At 36.4% G+C, this 19,823-nt stretch overlaps 3 protein-coding genes across 4 annotated transcripts in view; 1 reads left to right on the forward strand and 2 right to left on the reverse strand.

Moving 5' to 3' along the window:
• Moe (moesin) overlaps positions 1 to 12,040 on the forward strand; it is a 34,096-nt gene extending 22,056 nt beyond the window's left edge. The window contains exons 3-12 of the mRNA XM_090106440.1: positions 363 to 485; positions 1,798 to 1,968; positions 3,194 to 3,405; positions 3,772 to 4,032; positions 4,713 to 4,818; positions 6,280 to 6,414; positions 6,858 to 7,004; positions 7,138 to 7,362; positions 10,192 to 10,364; positions 10,732 to 12,040. Coding sequence (XP_089962566.1) covers positions 363 to 485; positions 1,798 to 1,968; positions 3,194 to 3,405; positions 3,772 to 4,032; positions 4,713 to 4,818; positions 6,280 to 6,414; positions 6,858 to 7,004; positions 7,138 to 7,362; positions 10,192 to 10,356 — 1,545 coding nt within the window. The 3' untranslated portion in view covers positions 10,357 to 10,364; positions 10,732 to 12,040. The remainder of the gene's footprint in view (positions 1 to 362; positions 486 to 1,797; positions 1,969 to 3,193; positions 3,406 to 3,771; positions 4,033 to 4,712; positions 4,819 to 6,279; positions 6,415 to 6,857; positions 7,005 to 7,137; positions 7,363 to 10,191; positions 10,365 to 10,731) is intronic.
• Positions 12,041 to 12,541: 501 nt separating this feature from the next.
• LOC149905472 (uncharacterized) lies at positions 12,542 to 15,824 on the reverse strand. 2 transcript variants are annotated; one of them, XM_090106684.1, is made up of 7 exons: positions 15,448 to 15,824; positions 14,970 to 15,281; positions 14,606 to 14,860; positions 14,417 to 14,529; positions 14,116 to 14,279; positions 13,508 to 13,660; positions 12,542 to 13,171 (listed from the first exon to the last, which is right to left on the reverse strand). In XM_090106684.1, the coding sequence occupies exons 1-7, from the start codon at positions 15,616 to 15,618 to the stop codon at positions 13,050 to 13,052; spliced, it is 1,290 nt and encodes a 429-aa protein (XP_089962810.1). In that variant the 5' UTR covers positions 15,619 to 15,824; the 3' UTR covers positions 12,542 to 13,049. The 2 variants fall into 2 exon arrangements, with proteins under 2 accessions (XP_089962810.1, XP_089962809.1); XM_090106683.1 differs by having other exon boundaries at positions 14,970 to 15,323.
• A 514-nt stretch (positions 15,825 to 16,338) lies between these two features.
• LOC149905473 (odorant receptor 43a-like) lies at positions 16,339 to 18,132 on the reverse strand. Its single transcript, XM_090106054.1, has 6 exons — positions 17,860 to 18,132; positions 17,671 to 17,767; positions 17,445 to 17,552; positions 17,016 to 17,123; positions 16,542 to 16,601; positions 16,339 to 16,436 (listed from the first exon to the last, which is right to left on the reverse strand). The coding sequence occupies exons 1-6, from the start codon at positions 18,057 to 18,059 to the stop codon at positions 16,395 to 16,397; spliced, it is 615 nt and encodes a 204-aa protein (XP_089962180.1). The 5' UTR covers positions 18,060 to 18,132; the 3' UTR covers positions 16,339 to 16,394.
• Between the last annotated feature and the right edge of the window lie 1,691 nt (positions 18,133 to 19,823).

Raw genomic sequence — 19,823 nt, forward strand, 5'->3', positions numbered from 1 at the left:
TTAACTATCTGACCCATGAGCTGACAAAGCGAAATTAATTCGAAGTTTTTTTGTAGCCTATACCTATACTTTTTTTTCATACAAACTTTTTTATTACAATTTAGCTCCTATGCGCATAAACGGAGACATTGTAGATTACATCTCCGATAAGAACATACAAATAATCTTATGACATAAATGAAAATGCAGAGTAGATTTGCTTCCTGATTTTTTTTTACTATTTAATTTCTATTACTATTTTATTTCATCAATCCCGTAAAAAGTCTCCTCTGTCTCTCCTTTTAATAAGCCCTGTTATATTTCAATAAGCAACAAATACAATTATTATACAAAAATGCTAATATTCCACGTATTGTTTCCAGGTGATGCAACAGGACGTCAAGAAGGAGAACCCGCTACAGTTCAAGTTCCGCGCCAAATTCTACCCCGAGGATGTCGCTGACGAGCTCATACAGGAGATCACGTTGAAACTCTTCTACCTGCAGGTATGTGCACAGATAATATAATATATCTAAAATAAAAAACGAAAAAAACTTGAGAAATATCTCCTCTCTACCTTTTGTGCCAATAAAATGATGTTAGTTTGAAATTTGTTCTGGAGATTTAGAATCTTATTTTTAATAGTAAGTAATTGAAGGTTGAATGATGGGATTTTAATTGAAAACCACATGCAAACTGATAAGATTTTAAATTACTTACGTTAGTTTTAGTAAACTTGAATGATACGATTGCACGATATTAAGAGCCAAATAGCTTAATTGCCCATCCATATTTGGATACTCTGCATATATGCATAACATAAAAAAGATTGAGTTTTTACAAAATGAGGCCTCTAAGTGTGCGCCGCAAAGGTTTGGACATACTGTTTCTGTACAAACTGATACATGGTCTTGTGGATTGCCCTGAACTCCTTTCGCGCATTAAAATAGAAGTTCCACGTCCTGCTAGCCGTTTGGAAAATAGGAAGTGCTTTAAATTACCCTATTGTCGTACTAACGTAGGTCAAAATTCTCCTTTATACAGGTGCTGTTCGTACTATAATGGAATTAGGTATGATTTCGATATTTTCTCGAGTTCTCTAGCCTCAGCCAGAAGTAAAATATACTCTGCGTTGAGTACCTAAAAAATAGTAGTACCTAGTAGTGTTATTTTATGTAGTTTTACTGGGCACGATGTGCTCACTGGTTTTAGGAGTTGCACCGCAAATGTTTTGTTCTGGTGAATTGTTTTTAGGGCTATTTGAGTGACAACTTCGATTTGTGAGCCAAATAAATAATAAAATAAATAATAAAAAAAAAAAAAAATAACTAATGGAATTTTCAACCGCAAAGGAATTTATTGTTGTTGCTTTCTGGTAAATGAATAATTAATTAAATTCTGGTAGAGATAACGGTACCCTAATGAATATAAAATATAATTATAAGTAATGAGAGAAGTCATGTGTTTGAAGTAAAGATTGATGGTCAAACAAAGCTTTTTTTTTAATTTTAACGAAATGATGGCCATCCTTTACTTTTATAATTACAAAATATCTAGCCATCCTTCGTCTAATTATTATCAATCCTACCCCATGTAGGGTACTTTCATTTTCATATAATTTTTTAGACATTGAAGCATTTAAGTTAGCACATCTTTTGCTACTTAACCTTATAGGTTAGGTCACTATTTCTCAAGTGAACCGGATTCTATAACCGTGTGTTTAATAGACAAATGATACTATCAATGCCCCAATACCCAAGTTTATTGGCATAAATAATAATCCACTCCTGTAATCCAGATATAATTCCTCGATTCCAGGTGAAGAACGCAATCCTGTCAGACGAGATCTATTGCCCGCCGGAAACATCAGTACTGCTAGCATCCTACGCAGTGCAGGCGAGACATGGGGATCACAACTCGTCGATACACGGCCCTGGGTTCCTGGCCAATGATCGTCTGCTGCCGCAGCGTGTCACTGACCAGCATAAGGTGGGTTTGGAGATATAGGTGTGATGAACATTTGAATGTAAAGTACCCTACTTTTCAGCTTTTGTTGCTGTGTCCTCTTTTAAGGAAATTTGATCATAAATTAAAATATTATATGTCAATTGTAAATACAACTAGATACACTGTTATTAAAAATCATAATCATTTTATTTTTCGTTGAATTTTAATTTTTTATTTTTTATTTTACCTCTTTAATTTTTTTACGGTATTTTTGTTTTGGTGTCAAATAATTGTGTGTGGTGGTAATTTATTGTCTACATACATTGATTTCAGATAAGTTATCAAATTTCTAAAAGATTTACCTATCTATCTACCTTTTTTGTAGTGTCCGACCGAACTTTCGGTTTCGGTTTCGGTTTCGGCCGAGTTTCGGCCAAAAATCAAGTTTCGGCCGCAGTTTCGGTTTCGGCCGAAATCGGCCGAAACTTTTGCCGAAACCGAAACTTATTTCGCAAGTTCAGTGAACTTTGTGAACAACGCTTTGACGGACGCTGTCAAAGCGTTGGTTGACCCACGCTGGTGGAAACAATTTTTGATTATCTATGTTGAGATTGGAACTGGGTGTAATTGTAATTAATAATTATTATTTTTATATAAGAGGTACCTAAAAGAGACTTATTATTCTTCTAAGTACAAATACCAATCCAAAGTATTAAAGACTCTTTAATAAAGAGAAAGATCTCAAAATACCAAAACTTAGTATTTAAAGTAACAGTAACAATTACTGATTTGATTTAGATGACTGATTTTACCGAGAACTTAATTTGAAAAAATAATAAAAATTAAATTTGTTATTATTAATATTTTAAGAATATTATTTTTTTTTATTTTATATTAAATAAATGATTACAACAAATTTAATATACTGTGTTTTCCTTTCATGCCCTAATTAAGGCAAAATAATAGGTAAAATGCACCAAAGTTCAGTATTTTTAGAAATTTCATACTAGACCACGTGAGTTTCGGTTTCGGTTTCGGTTTCGGCCGAAACTGAAGCCACGGCCGAACATTCGGTTTCGGTTTCGGTTTCGGCCTGGAAACCAGTTTCGGTCGGACACTACTTTTTTGATAAGTTAAGTTTCTTTCTTAGGAGAAAATACGATTTTCGTTTGTAGTTTATCCAAATCTTCAAGTTCGCATGAATAATAAAATCCTTTGCCTCTTTTATACCGCTACATATATAAAACTTGTAATTCCATCCCACCAGATGTCCCGCGAGGAGTGGGAGCAGAGCATCACGAACTGGTGGCAGGAGCACCGCGGGATGCTGCGCGAGGACGCCATGATGGAGTACCTCAAGATCGCGCAAGACCTGGAGATGTACGGCGTCAACTACTTCGAGATACGCAACAAGAAGAACACTGAATTGTGGCTGGGCGTTGACGCGCTTGGCTTGAATATATACGAGAAGGATGATAAGTGAGTGTCTTTTATCCCATATACCCAATTATTGTGCTCCGTAAAAAGGCACAAAACATTACTGATTTATTTTTTGACCTATAACATTGTATAAAAAAGGGAAGTCCTATGTCCCCTAGTGGGGTAAGGGGCAGATGCGTTATATATCTGTTTCACTGATCGATTTTCTCTAGGGACAAGTAGGTGATCAGCCTTCTGTGTCCTACCTCGGTCTGGTGGTGGACAATTTTTTAACATTGTTTGACCTTATTTAAATTCAAAACAAGACATTATGTATGTACATATAAATAATTATTGTCCAATTACCATCGTATGTAGTGCTATTATGATTTAACAACAACAAATAACCCTTCCCGTTGTCCACAGACTGACGCCGAAGATCGGTTTCCCGTGGTCGGAGATCCGCAACATCTCGTTCAACGACCGCAAGTTCATCATCAAGCCGATCGACAAGAAGGCGCCCGACTTCGTGTTCTTCGCGCCGCGAGTGCGCGTCAACAAGCGCATCCTGGCACTGTGCATGGGCAACCACGAGCTGTACATGCGGCGCCGCAAGCCCGACACCATCGACGTGCAGCAGATGAAGGCGCAGGCGCGCGAGGAGAAGCTGGCCAAGCAGGCGCAGAGGTGAGCGCGGACAGACGCACAGACACACGCAACCACGAGCTGTACATGCGGCGCCGCAAGCCCGACACCATCGACGTGCAGCAGATGAAGGCGCAGGCGCGCGAGGAGAAGCTGGCCAAGCAGGCGCAGAGGTGAGCGCGGACAGACGCACAGACACACGCAACCACGAGCTGTACATGCGGCGCCGCAAGCCCGACACCATCGACGTGCAGCAGATGAAGGCGCAGGCGCGCGAGGAGAAGCTGGCCAAGCAGGCGCAGAGGTGAGCGCGGACAGACGCACAGACACACGCAACCACGAGCTGTACATGCGGCGCCGCAAGCCCGACACCATCGACGTGCAGCAGATGAAGGCGCAGGCGCGCGAGGAGAAGCTGGCCAAGCAGGCGCAGAGGTGAGCGCGGACAGACGCACAGACACACGCAACCACGAGCTGTACATGCGGCGCCGCAAGCCCGACACCATCCACGTGTAAACAACCAACTAAAACAATAATATATAATTTAATCTTATGAATTAGTAATGTATCATTTATGTGTTTTGTAAAAGCAACCTTCGAGAATATTTTTAAGTGTCGCTTTTTACAAATAAATTTTCACTTAGATGTGATTTTACATCCCAAACGATTATAAAAATGAATATATGAATTGAAAAAATTATAACATCACCTCGTAATTCCAGAGAGAAATTACAACTGGAGATCGCAGCACGCGAAAGAGCCGAGAAGAAACAACAAGAGTACGAAGACCGCTTGCGGCAAATGCAAGAGGAGATGGAGCGCTCACAGGTATAAATATTTTACATTATATTTTATATTATTTTATACTAGCTGCGCTCCGCGGTTGCACCCGCATTGCTCCACTCCTGTTGGTCTTAGCGTAATGATATATAGCCTATATAATAGCCTTCCTCGATAAATAGGCTATCTAACACCGAAAGAATTTTTGAAATCGGACCAGTAGTTCGTGAGATTAGCGCGTTCATATAAACAAACTCTTCAGCTTTATAATATTAGTATAGATTATAGATTATAGTTTATATATGGAATGAAAGGAGTAAGAGAAAATAGTCTATGGTACGGAATTTCAAATAACAGACAAATAAAAAGTTGTTGGGTGCCGCATTACAAATAAAAGAGAAATAATTCATTATTTTAAAATATTGATTTTTGTGATGGAAATTCCATCGTCATCAATTTTAACTTAGATCGTATAACATAAACTTTAACACAAATTAAACACATCTACATGCGTGCATGTGTACTGTTAATTGTTATCAAATATGCCAATTCGATTAAAAATAAATTTTGTCCAAATTTAATATCATCGTAAAAATATTTACATATCTGATATGTTTTTAATCATTGCTAATAACGGCGATATCAGATAGCTGCTTGCGTAATATTAACGATTATTAATCAATGCTATACTAGGAAGTATATAACTATAAATATATGAAAAATCGTCATGATTTTTGGGAAAAGTAATTTTTTAAGCAAATAATTTTCCTTAAAAGAAATGAGATTTAGGTTCTTAAATTTTCAATGATAATTATTTGTGTAGTAAAGTTTTTAAGGTAATTGGAAACGTTACAATAGCATACCGAAAACTTCGTTTTTATAGATAGACTGTTATAATTTGATAGTGTTATAATTTAAAGATATATTGTTTTTGAGTGAAACCGGAAAAATATACGTCTTTAGGTTTTATGCCAAATTTTTTTTTTCACGTCCTCATTATTGGATCAATAAAGGTTATTTTTCTCTATTTTCCTACATAAACTTATATCGTATTACCACAAAACAATTTAAACACAGTCTAACCTTAAACCAGGGATCTGTCACTTTAATAATTGTCTATGTGAAATACGACATAACCAGATCAAAGAGAACCCGAGCTTAAAGATAAACCCTGTCTAAAGCTTTTTGTGGTAAGACAGATTAGAATTACAATATGCTCTAACCCACAGAACATATAAAAGAGGTTAGAAAGGTATTGTGGGCGGGGCAGACGCGCCAACGATATGAGCACTGCTCACATCATCATCATGCGTATGATTCGTTCCATTTAAAACGCGTGATCGCGCGGCGCTATGATTGGCTAGATTTGAAATTGCAAATATGTGCGTAAGCGGACTTGCGCGGACTTGGCCACACCCACAGGCGACACCGGTTCTTATAGGAACGGCAAATTATTGCCATTCTAACCTCTTTTATATGTTCTGTGCTCTAACCACCCCAATGTTGCAGGCGAATCTAATCGAAGCGCAAGAGATGATCCGACGGCTGGAGGAGCAGCTGAAGCAGCTGCAGGCCGCCAAGGACGAGCTGGAGCAGCGCCAGAACGAGCTGCACAACATGATGCAGCGCCTCGAGGAGACCAAGGTATGTAACTGGTTCTAGAACGTTCTAGAAGCTTCTAGAATTAAAAGACAACGAAGATTGACGCTTCGAGAAGCAAAATCTACGAAATTAAAGGGATCAGTGGGATGATTTTTGGGGTATTGTACAGATGTGTTTATGGACATTTTTAGGTGCAGAAATAATGTTTTCTGTTTGATATTTAATTTTTGAATACTGTCGTTTTTGTGCACATTGATTAATTTTTTGTGCGTAGTAAAATAATGGTCTTCGAAAGGATACTTTTTTTTGTAAATTTATAGTTTTCTTAAATTATGACACTGGGTCCATCGGTGGCATTTAAATCAAGTGGATATGTATGTTGGTAATTTGTAGCGGTCATTTAACGACCTGCACAATACTATTATTTTTGCAGAATACATTTTTCGAATAGATTTTATAATAACATAACATAATGTTATCCCCAGAACATGGAAGCAGCGGAGCGGCAGAAGCTGGAGGACGAGATCCGCGCGAAGCAGGAAGAGGTGTCCCGCATCCAGCAGGAGGTGGAGCTGAAGGACACGGAGACGCGCCGCCTGCAGGAGGAGGTGGAGGAGGCCCGCCGCAAGCAGGTACAAGGGACAAACTAGTATATTTGTTTACGGTTTTATTGAGAATAGGATCGATTTTAGGTGATTTGCTGCTACAGTTCTATATCTATATGTGTGTGTGTGTATCAGTACTATATTGTATATCTGCTTACAGGACGAGGCGGCGGCACTGCTGCTGGCGGCGACGACGCCGCAGCACCACCACGTGTCGGAGGCGGGCGCGGGCGAGGGCGCGGAGGGCGGCTCGGGCGACGGCTCGGACGGCGGCTCGGAGTCGGGCGGCGGGGAGCTCTCGCGCGCGCCCGACGACCTGGTCGACCCGCTGGAGGAGCGCCGCACGCTGGCCGAGCGCTCCGAGCGCCTGCACAACCAGCTCAAGGTGTGCGCCGGGATGTGACAGGGACGCGATGCGGCACTAACGGGCACAACACGGGACATGACAGGGACACGATACGGCACAACACGGGACGTGACAGGGACGCGATACGACACTAACGGGCACAACACGGGACGTGACAGGAACACGATACGACACTAACGTGCACAACACGGGACATGACAGGGACACGATACGGCACAACACGGGACATGACAGGGACACGATACGGCACAACACGGGACATGACAGGGACACGATACGGCACAACACGGGACATGACAGGGACACGATACGGCACAACACGGGACATGACAGGGACACGATACGACACTAACGGGCACAACACGGGACATGACAGGAACACGATACAACACTAACGTGCACGCGGCAAATAAAAGTACACGGGACACGATAGGAACACTCGCTATAACACTAACGTGTGCGCCGCTAGACTCAAAAGCACAGTTTACTAACATTCTATTAATAAGGTACACTAACACCCTATATATTATACACCAGACACTATACAGGGTGTCCCGTAAGTAGTGGACCAACGGGTTATGGGGAGTAGAGGGACTTATTATCTAACAAAAATACTAAAATTTATTGTCCTAGACCATAAAGTTTTTGATTTATGCTTTATTTTCAAAATTTGATAAAAATATCATCCACGTAAGCTTAATATGAACTTTTACCATTTCTGTTTTTATTTTATTCTTAGTTTTTTGTTCAAGGTTGTTAAGAATACATAAGTCTTCCTAATTAAAATGATACTCAAGCATAATTAACAACAACAACAAAATTAGACCAAAAGATAGGTAAAATTTTACGTTTTAAAATTTTACGGACTGAAGTTTGAACAAAGCTGGTGTAAAAAAAATGTATGGTAACCCTGTGGAACTTTATTTTAAAAACTTCTACATCTCATACAGATTACAAAAAGGTATAATTTTGTGGTATAAAGTATTTAAAAAAATGTTAAATTGGCGTAGAACATTCAAATTAGAAATTATCAGGTAGTCAACTCATTAAGTTATTCCGAGAATTATTGCCTTTATGGGCGCGCGCTGGAATTCTTTTGTATTGTTTCTGGCCAATCATAGACGATACTTGAACCCACTATTATTTTCTTTGACTTTCAACTATTTTAGTGACTTGCTTATAGCTCGGAACTACACGCGTATTTAGCTTGAATCCGTCATTACGATATTATTCTTTGTTGAAGTACGCTTGAATTGGACACTGATTTTGCTTGTGATTTGGATATTGTTCGACTTTAGTTTTTTGAAGGAAATTGCCTAATACATACACTCCACGTGAATATGCAGAAAAATGTTTTTTATTTATGGACTCAGTGATGGAAATGCTCGACAAGCAGCACGTGTTTATCGTGAGCGTTATCCCAATCGGGATTGCTATCCTGATCACCGATTTTTTCTCAGAGTAAATAACGCATACCATGAAGGTCGTATTCCTGGACTTCCTAATATTGACAGAAGTAGAAGAAGATCCTTCAACTAGTACTCGCCGTATTGCTAGACGCACTGGTGTACCAAGAAGTACAGTGCATCGCATATTGAAGAGAAGTGATTTACACCCGTATCATGTACGAGTGAGCAAGCATTAATACCAGGTGATTATCAACGACGAATTAATTTTTGTCGAGAGATGCTTGATGATTGGATCAAAATTTTTTTAACTCAATAATTTTTTTAACATTTCTGCATATTCACGTGGAGTGTATGTATTAGGCAATTTCCTTCAAAAAACTAAAGTCGAACAATATCCAAATCACAAGCAAAATCAGTGTCCAATTCAAGCGTACTTCAACAAAGAATAATATCGTAATGACGGATTCAAGCTAAATACGCGTGTAGTTCCGAGCTATAAGCAAGTCACTAAAATAGTTGAAAGTCAAAGAAAATAATAGTGGGTTCAAGTATCGTCTATGATTGGCCAGAAACAATACAAAAGAATTCCAGCGCGCGCCCATAAACGCAATAATTCTCGGAATAACTTAATGAGTTGACTACCTGATAATTTCTAATTTGAATGTTCTACGCCAATTTAACATTTTTTTAAATACTTTATACCACAAAATTATATCTTTTTGTAATTTGTATGAGATGTAGAAGTTTTTAAAATAAAGTTCCACAGGGTTACCGTACATTTTTTTTACACCAGCTTTGTTCAAACTTCAGTCCGTAAAATTTTAAAACGTAAAATTTTACCTATCTTTTGGTCTAATTTTTTTGTTGTTGTTAATTATGCTTGAGTATCATTTTAATTAGGAAGACTTATGTATTCTTAACAACCTTGAACAAAAAACTAAGAATAAAATAAAAACAGAAATGGTAAAAGTTCATATTAAGCTTACGTGGATGATATTTTTATCAAATTTTGAAAATAAAGCATAAATCAAAAACTTTATGGTCTAGGACAATAAATTTTAGTATTTTTGTTAGATAATAAGTCCCTCTACTCCCCATAACCTGTTGGTCCACTACTTACGGGACACCCTGTATACAATACTAAATTGCAATACATTTCATTTACGAGGTATACAAACGCTACATAGCCGCCAAATATATCATAAGACACTATAAACTGCACTAAACATGCAACATGCACTTTTCAAGTATATCCTTAACATTTTCCCCAAACACGAAGTAGCACATGTTTGCTACTTCGTTCAATCTTTACAAATTCTTCAAATATACTACTTCTACCAAACATACAACATACTTATTATAAAAGAATAACAATTTACACCTACCACTATCGTATCCAAAATGACACTTAACTAACATAATGTTATACATTACTCAGGCGCTGAAGCAAGACCTGGCGCAATCCCGCGACGAGACGAAGGAAACGGCAATGGACAAGATCCACCGCGAGAACGTGCGCCAGGGACGCGACAAGTACAAGACTCTGCGTGAGATCCGCAAGGGCAACACCAAGCGTCGCGTCGATCAGTTCGAGAACATGTAACCGGAGCGGTGAGTGACAGATCGCAGCTCATCGGTCACCGGTCACCACTCATCATTCATACATTCAGTCATCAGACATGACGCATAACGTCATTTGTGGAATTGTTAACAACCATTCAACTACACTTGTAAAATCCGGCTCGAAGGACCACTAAATGTACTAGCTCTATGTGGCTAGGAACATCAGAAGAGACAAATTGTATACAGTTAACGGTTACATACTTTATTGTTTACTATGAATATGCTTGTACGACTTACTCGTACACTTGTGACACTTATTTGATTGAATTAGAAGTTCCTTGTTAATTTTAATTTGAATAACATATTTAAAATGGTGATATTCGTGATAATAATAACATTGTAATTTGTGTTCCAGCAGCGCGATCGGCCCAACAAGTCACCGACGGCGTTCGTCAATTATAGTCTTTGGCTAAGAGTATAGTTGTCCACTTGTAGTGCCAAACCGATCCGAACCACGAACAGACAAACAGATACATCGCTTCATATACACATTACATGGGTTACGATGGCTCGTCAAAGATAACAAATACATAAATAACTCTCACTGGCCTCCCGAATATAGAATGTCGCCACTCGTCCAAACGATAACGCATCGAGTATTATTGTGACGAACGTTCAGCGAATGCGCACAGAGTGGGGGGGGGACCGTTGGTGCTCGCCGCTCACTGAGCCGTCGCCTTAGGGCTTGTAAATATTGATTATTACTTAATAGTAATTTTATTTTAGACTATAATGTGCTATAATAACCGAATATCTACCGACGACTATATCGTATTCAAATATGAAAATCGAGGCACACTTTTTGTTCTTATTTTAATGATTAATTGTTGAGCGACTCGTCGCTCCGGCCGTTGGTTAGTTGTAGTGCGTGTGCGAATATGGGACCCTGCGAGCTGCGGGAACACTTGACACTTTCATATCTTATCGCTGTGTTTATATTCAAATTCGTAACGTGTCAGACACAGTTATTTTTGTGGATATATAAAATTTGTACGTTAGTATTGCTCAAAAGTGTTACGAGTGCCCGGAGATGGGGGGGAGGCGATGTCCCTTATTTATTTTTATAATCATTTATATTTTAGATATAGGAGTTTAGCTTCAAGTGTAATTATCGTTCCGAGTTTCTGATATTATATACAATAGTATGTGTTGTATATTCGTTCAGTTTATTGTTGGTGTGAAATCGGCCCGTTTCCTTTAATTCTTGAACAAAATTGAAGATAGCGAAACTATATTTAATTGTATGCTTATATGATGTGTATAATGTTTTAATTTAAGTGAGTAAAAGGCATTCCAATAAGTAACTATGCGGTGGCGTTTTATTGTGAAAATAGTTGCAATATTTTGTTTGTTTTTAAGTGCCATCCGTTGATGTCAGTTCTCTGGAGGCAAAGTACGAATTTTAATATTTTGAATTTATAAAAACGATATACTTAAATTTTAGATACATCGACCATTCTATACATATTTATAATCATATACATTTTGTAAAACTTTACCTACTTAACACTTGGAATATATTTTATAAAAGAATAATGGATTCGTACTTTGCCCTCGCCTAAATATGAGTTAAAGAACTAATCTTCATACTAAATTATACAAAACCACGTTGCCTTTCAGTCTAGGACGAAAATTTTTCCAATAAAATGTTTAAGTATAACAAATTGTGTTTTATTTAACTACTAACTGAAATGCCTCTTTTTATCCTGATTAACGACAATCTTAACAATACATACATACGAAAGAGAGAAAACGAAATATTAGCAATATTCCCTTCTCACTTCTCTCACCAAAACGCTACATACGCGCCATTGTGAATGTTCACTGGGCAAAAAAATATTACTAAAAATCCTCAATTATATTCCAAGAGCGTAGTGATGCCACCGCCTTACTTTTTTCTAAAGGGCAGTATGGAGCATAATCTAGTGTTAGTTATTCTTTCTCACCTCAATACTACGAATTGGTTAGGTATCTTACCAAATTAGTGATAAGATACCCAACCAATTTGTAGTATTAAGGTGAGAAAGAATAACTAAAAAAATAACGTACGTTTAACTTTAAGGGAAGTAATAAATGTTGTGTCTATCTACTAATGCTATAGAAAACGTTGAGTGGGGACGAGTTGTTAATAAATGGATTTTAAAATAAAATACCAAAAATTAGTTTCACATTTTATTCAATACTGAATTCGACACCATATCGACAAAAGTGGAATATATTTTGGCAAATTACAAATATCAATATCTACTTTAGCCTACTTTACATTCACTGAACATTTATCACGAAATGGCTACTGCATAAATACATATGAAAAATATACAGTCGAGTATCAAACATCCACTACAATGAAATTCCTATATTACTTTTGTACAATTCACAGACATCATTATTTTAATTAGCACAACATCGAGAATATTCTATTCTAAAATTTTTTGGATACAAAATAAATTTAATATCACTAATACATAATTATTTCATTTAAAAATTGTATTGATATAATACCATCTTCAGCGTCTCCGAGCTGTCATTTTTCCCGCCAAAAATTTATGAAAAGCTAAGTTGAAATCCAACACCATTCCATGCGTGACTAATAGTTTTCCCTCTAATTGTCTATTATTATCTAGAACGGTCTATAATCCCGTATGTAAACAGCAGATCGCTGTGAAGTAGAGGCTAGGTGGTGTGTTTGATCGTCTTGAGGTGCCTTAGGAGCGAGCTTTTGTCTTTAAAGGCGCGTGCACACATGTTACATGCGTAGTAGCGGTCCGTGTGAGCTACCATGTGCCTGCTTAAACCTGATGAAATTAATAAATTTAATTTAATTTCATGGAAATAGCTTTTGACACGCATATAATATGTCATAGATAAAGATAATTTAGATAAATACAGACAGATAATAGCTATTCAATGCTGCGAATGGAATGATAATGTTTTATGAAGACACCAATTTATTTTTGTCTATCTCAATATTAAAATTTGTGAATTTGATTAGATTGAAAATCAATTTATTTTTACTTACTAATTATTGTGAATAGGTTGTTAATAAGATTCCCAATGCGCTCTAATGATAAAAAATAGCTTATCAAAATGACTATATTGAACATATGAATGAAATGAGTGTTGGCACATACCAGAGGGGTGCAGGAACACCTTGGGGCACTGCTTGCAGCGGTGCAGGGCCAGCGGGCGCAGGTGCGGCGTGTGCTGCGTCAGCTCGTGCGAGCGGAGCGCCGCGCGCTGCGTGAAGCCCTTGGGGCAGCGCGCGCACTTGAACGGCCGCTCCGCTGTACAGAGCGTGGTGTTCAACTCAAACTCAAACATTTTTGACGTGACAACGTCTTATAATTCGATAGAGCGGGTTGCACGCACGAAAAAACATGACTCATGCGGCGTTACCTCGCTCTGAGGCGTTCCGTAAGGCTTGAAGTGCAAGCGAGAGCGCGGAACGAGCGACAAAGAAGCACAATCAGACGTTGTCACGTTCAACTGTCGTCAGTAAACCGACTTTACAGACAACCAATTTTTTTATTCAATTAGACTTCTTTTAGAAGCACTTTCGAATCGTCATTATATTTTTAACATTTACCACCGATTCGAAAAGCAGTATCTATGGAGAAGAACCGGCAAGAAACTCCATAAGAAAGCGCGCGTGTGTTGAAGTGCCACTGCGTGTATGGTGCTTTTATTTTATTTTTTTCCTCTTATTGAGTTCTTTAGCGTTGTGTGTGTGTGTCTATACCTTGGTGTGTGAGCTGGTGGCGGCGTAACACCTCCTTCTGTGTGAAGGCACGCTGACACACGTCGCAAGCGAAGGGCCGCACGCCCGAGTGCGTCCGCTCGTGGCGTGCCATAGCCGCGCGCGTCGCGAAGTGCTTGCCGCATGTTACGCACATTGCCTTGCCACTACAAATTATTTGTTATATTATATACACACACACACAATTTGTATATTTGTCTAAGAAAATTATATGACATTACAAAAGCTGTTAAAAAATGATTAACTGACAAAGGAAATTCTTAAAAATCTTTCCAAAACATACCTCAGTATCCCATTGGTGGCATTATAAACAAATTCAACTGTGCTGTTTTTATCAATTTCCCTTTCCGGTTCTGGTTCCTCCGGTTCTTCTTTTTTAGGTTCTTTTTTTGGTTCCTATTGAAAAACTAAAATTATTATCTGTGATCCATTGTTAATTAATTATTTTTGTTAATTAAATATTATTTATCACCTCATCCTCCTCAAAAAGCTCCAGGATAACAGGACCATCGCTAGTTTCCAATCTCACATTCTTGAATGTACGGTCAATGACCACTATCTTTTCGTTTGTACTATCTTTTATCAGCACGCCCAGTTGAACGAGGATTGTTGAGAGGAAACTGGTAACATCTTCAGGTATAGGCGGAATGGGTTCAGAACTGACTGAATTGAGAAAGTCTAGACTATCATTTATGTTGTAGGAAGTTGTGACGCTTGGCTCGTGTACCTAAAGCATTGGTTAAACATAAATTTATCATAGTTTTCTTGTATGAAATAAAATTCAACAAATTTTCATTTATATTAATATCTAGATTAAATAAATATGTTATAAATACCTGCTCATCGTCAGGCTGGTCTCCAGCACAAGCCGTCGTCTCATTGAATATGTTAATAACTTCCAAGGCATCCTCGTCAGTCAACGACAATATAATCTCATTGTCCTCATCACTAAGATCGTTCACCCCCTCCTCCCCATCAATTTCTGGTAAATCAGATTTGAAATTACAATAATTTTCCAATTTTAACTTTAATTCGGCTGCTTTTTTAACCTCTAGTTCTTTTACAGCTATAAGATGTGATTTGAGTTTTCTATAGGATAGCATACATTTCTTTTTGAAATCATAATAATTATCTAAGTCCCTGCAGCACTGTGAACATATCATGTTAGGTAAACACTCTTCATTGGTAATCTGCAAAATGATTTGGGATTTCGTGATAGCATGTTTGTTTTATTGATTAGTCCTTCACCGTTGAATCTACTTCAACAGACACCCCGCTTACTTACGTTGAATTAATTAATAAAAGCATACAAACCTCCAAACCAAGACATATCATTATCCTCATAGGCAGGGATCCACAAAACTTTCTGTCGTCATTATCGAAAATCGTCATAGGATTAATGGGTTTTCGAAGACAGAGACGACACAACTCCAGCACACCGTCGATGAGTTGATGGTCCGGAGGTTTCCGTGAATATGTTCGCATTCTTTTATTAATTATACTTTGTTTATAATAAATGAAAATAAAAAATAACCTCGCAAGGGAAAAATTAAAAACAACATCGGTTTAATTATAACCGAAGCACGTAGATTTTAATCTTAATGTATAAACATTTTATCCCAAATGTACTAATTCAATTTATATTTTAATTAAAATAAAATAAAGTAATGCAATCAATAATATTGACAATGTTTGAACCTCAGGTTTGAACTATGAATGACAATTTCCGTCACATAGCTATCAAATATTCAAATGTCAATCAATACGTTCCATTTTCCACTACTCCTAATCACGGGATAGATATATTTTAATTCTTCGATAGAAAATGAGTTGATGACCACGACTGTACAATATTATGGCAAATTAAAATCTTTGATTATGTAATTTTTTTTAATATTACTTAGAAAAAACAGCTCTTCTTAAATTTTTATCCTATTATAAACTAGGAAAAAATTACTGAAAATAAAAAGACAGTGACGAAACCATTGTATTTTATTTAATGCATTATAAAATATAAATACGAAGCTATATGTTCATAGAGAAGCGGCCGCGGCCCGGGCCGCGGCTGTGCACTGCAAATCGCATAGAATTTCTACATATTATGTATTTTATCAGTTTCCTCTAACGGATAAATTGTAGATTTTAATATAGATTTCTAGATTGAAAGCATGTTATTGAATTATCTAATCTAAAGGTTATATAAGTATACAAATGTTATGAATCCTTTATGTATTATATTCTTCATGTTTTCGTCGCTCTCTTCAATATAAAATTGAGAAAACTGAATACGAAGCTTTAACAATCTGAAAAATGAAGAGATATTACATAATATGTAGTTACATAAAAGCTATATGTATGTATTAAGTCAATGGCCCAATCTCAAAAATTAAATAAACAAAAAAAAATACCGAAACAAATGACTGGTACGACATTTTAATAACATTGAAACATTGTATCTCCACGGGTTTCTGTAATGAAAGAACTGAGTTAAATAATATAATTTGGGATTTATCAATATAAATTTTATTATATATAGGGGAAGTCCGGTAGTAGGTTTTTTCATGCAATTTTCAATTTTATTTGCCGTAAATGTATCTTTACTAATTAATGGCAACTGATGATGGTATTAATTATTATAATATGAGCAATGATTAAATACTGATTTCTGATAGTTATTTGATTTTTGTATCTTATACATTAATTTTTGCGAGAGCCTTAAATATCTTAAGGTATTCACTCTACCCGACCTCCCCCTGAAAGTTTTTCATAAAAATATTAAATAATATTAATAGAATAAGATAAAAATAAGAGAAATGATAACCGAAGCCCTCCATTATCTCACCCTTGAGTAGAGAAACTTAATTTATTTTTAATTGAATTACCTGGCTTTGACAAATGGCAACAACTAATAAATTCCTGATGCGAACAGAAGTGGCGCCGCGGCAATGTTGCCATCCCGAAAAGAAAATAGCCGTTGGCAATGCAGCTGCCTAAAATTTTAAAATTATATCAGAATAAAAACGTACGTTTTGAGTTACCAATTGGCAATTACATAATATTTTAATCACTATAACATTACCCATGGTATAAAAATATATCTAAAATATCTCGTATGCTATTTTGGAAACATAAGCCGATTTTTCCAAGTAGCGTTTGATGTGTTGTGAAGTAAATAACTTGGCATAGGTACTTATTTACTTCGCAACACATCCATTTTTGATGGATTTTTTGATGATTATTATACTTATATTTCGTATAGAAAGATTATATATAATATGTAGGTACATTAAAAGAGGAAATATTACACTAACTTCAACGGTAATATCGCCAGCATTGCACATGAAGAAACCAGTAGCCATCAAGAGAGATGCGCTCGTTGACAAGGTCGCCAAGACACCCATTAGTGTACGCTCAGAATTCTTAAAGAACAAAGATTAACAAAAAAGTGTAGCTTAGTACGTAACACAAAGAAGTATGAAAAATATATGTGTAAAAGAGAAAAAAGTTGTCCCATATGAAACTATGCATTCAACTTACCACCATTTGGAGCATAAGCATGCAAAATACAGTAAAATTGAAAGTAATTTGGCCACTGAACACCCAGCTACAAATTCGTTGACACTCCCTTACACACCTAAAAATTGAATAAAAACAAAAGTTGTCGGTCAAAACATGGTTAAAGCTTTTAAGCTTTGAAGCTGTAATTCTAATCGAAGTTCTACGTACCAAATAGTATCAGAATGCAATGAAATACCAACTTTCAAAGCACGTTCATATTCCTTCTCCTTTTGTTCAAAATTTCCCACATTGCCATCTTTAAAAATATCTTCAAGTTTGTAAAAATAGCTTTGTAAATTCTTATACTGATAACTCAACGTTATCGTTAAAGAAATAACTAATACATAGACGGCCGATACACGAAACATGAAAAGCCACCACAGGAAATACACGGCAATCCTTATAAAATCTGGCAATATTCCCCTTTGTTGTACATCCGGCCATGCCAAAATTACCGTTGTGAAAGTGTCACCTAAAAAATTTAATGTCTCTGAAAATTATTTAATTGAAAAGCGGTTGCATTGTTTTGTGTGGCGGTGGCGATATACTTAGTAGCACACCTTTTAAGCTTTAAAAAAAATATATGGATTCAATGTATGATAGCCACACTAAAATTTACAAGTTTTCAATATTTTTGCCACCAATTAATAATTTCAGTCTTCAAATGCTTATTCATTGTTAAAATGGTTAAGTATTCTTTTTAGTAAGAAATGGAGGATAAAATTTACGATTATCGACTACATAATACCTTTTTTAACAACCTGCATAATACCATCAAAAGCGTAAAAAAACAAAGCAGCGCTAAAGCTCATAACATAAAATGTCGAATACAACTTCGCCTTTCTAATCATTTGTGTCTCTATCTCCAAATCGTTGTATCCCTCTTTTAAAACCACAGAGAGCTTGAATAACAGCTTCCTAATATCCTTCCTGTAATATAAAATGCTGAAGGAATATGACATGAGTATTGGATGAGAAATAGCAAACATTATTTGATCAGATGCCTGCTTATCACTTAGATTTTTTTGAGTGAAAAACGCTATGTATTCAGAGGTCATCAACGTAAGCATGAAAAACGTTGAAATCCTGTTGAACAATGTTAAATATTTTAACGAAACTTTATCCACCCATAAATACGATAATCCGCATTTGTACATTAGGATACTTGAGTTGGAAAAGAATTCAGACGTTTTATTCTTTCTATATTGTACTTCAGACATCTTGACAGTTTTAAAACCACGAAAATTTTGGATTAGGTTATTTAAGAGCGATTATTTATGTGGATTTAAAGCCAGAGATGTATTTCAAACGAAAGTTTGAGAATAACCGATTTCGATATTAAGCATTTCTATAGTTACATAGTTAGTTACTCAAAACTTCTGAAATCTGAACTGAGTTCTGACACAGAAAGAAATTTACTTTAATTCTTGCCTTGCTCTTCTATTTATTACTAGCTTGTGCCAGCGGAATGAATGATAACTTATGTATTTGTATAAATATATTTTTGTGGTTGTGGGATGTGGGTTAGGTATTCTGAAACTAAATTATAGAATAGCCTATAGGTAGGTAGGTAAATAATCCAAAGCATAGTTTTACAACATTCATGAATCATCTTCAATAATTTTGATATTGAATTTTTGTATCTGCTACCTACTGCTGGTTTTCGACTACATTTTCTTTAAAATCAAACGTTGCCGCCTGCCCTGTTTCTATACATTATTAAAGGATAAAATATAACAAGTAATTACACACTTCGTTTAATAACGTTAATTTAGCTAATTGGTAGTAATTGACGAGCATGATCCTAGACAGTACTTCATAATTAGCTGGTTACTGTATAATTAATTTTCTTAATTATTTATAAGCAGTCAATTTCAAAGGGTGCTTCATCAGACCGTTTGTATATTTATTTTAATATCAATTTTAAATACCACATTTAATAGAATCTTTTTATCGCACGTTTGAATAGGAAATTGTAAATACTAAAATATTTTATTCATGAATTGTATGTCATGAAGTTACATATTCAGCAGTGGCAACAATTTTGAAATTATTACAGGATCTAGATAATTCCATATAAGAGATTGGCCGCGCGTTCTAGATAATATTATAAGCTTCTTGACGCGTGCAAA

The sequence above is a fragment of the Colias eurytheme genome, chromosome 10, assembly GCF_061535395.1.
Source record: "Colias eurytheme isolate Ceu_HAF_F1 chromosome 10, ilColEury1 Martin Lab GWU primary, whole genome shotgun sequence".
Classification (NCBI taxonomy): domain Eukaryota; kingdom Metazoa; phylum Arthropoda; class Insecta; order Lepidoptera; family Pieridae; genus Colias; species Colias eurytheme.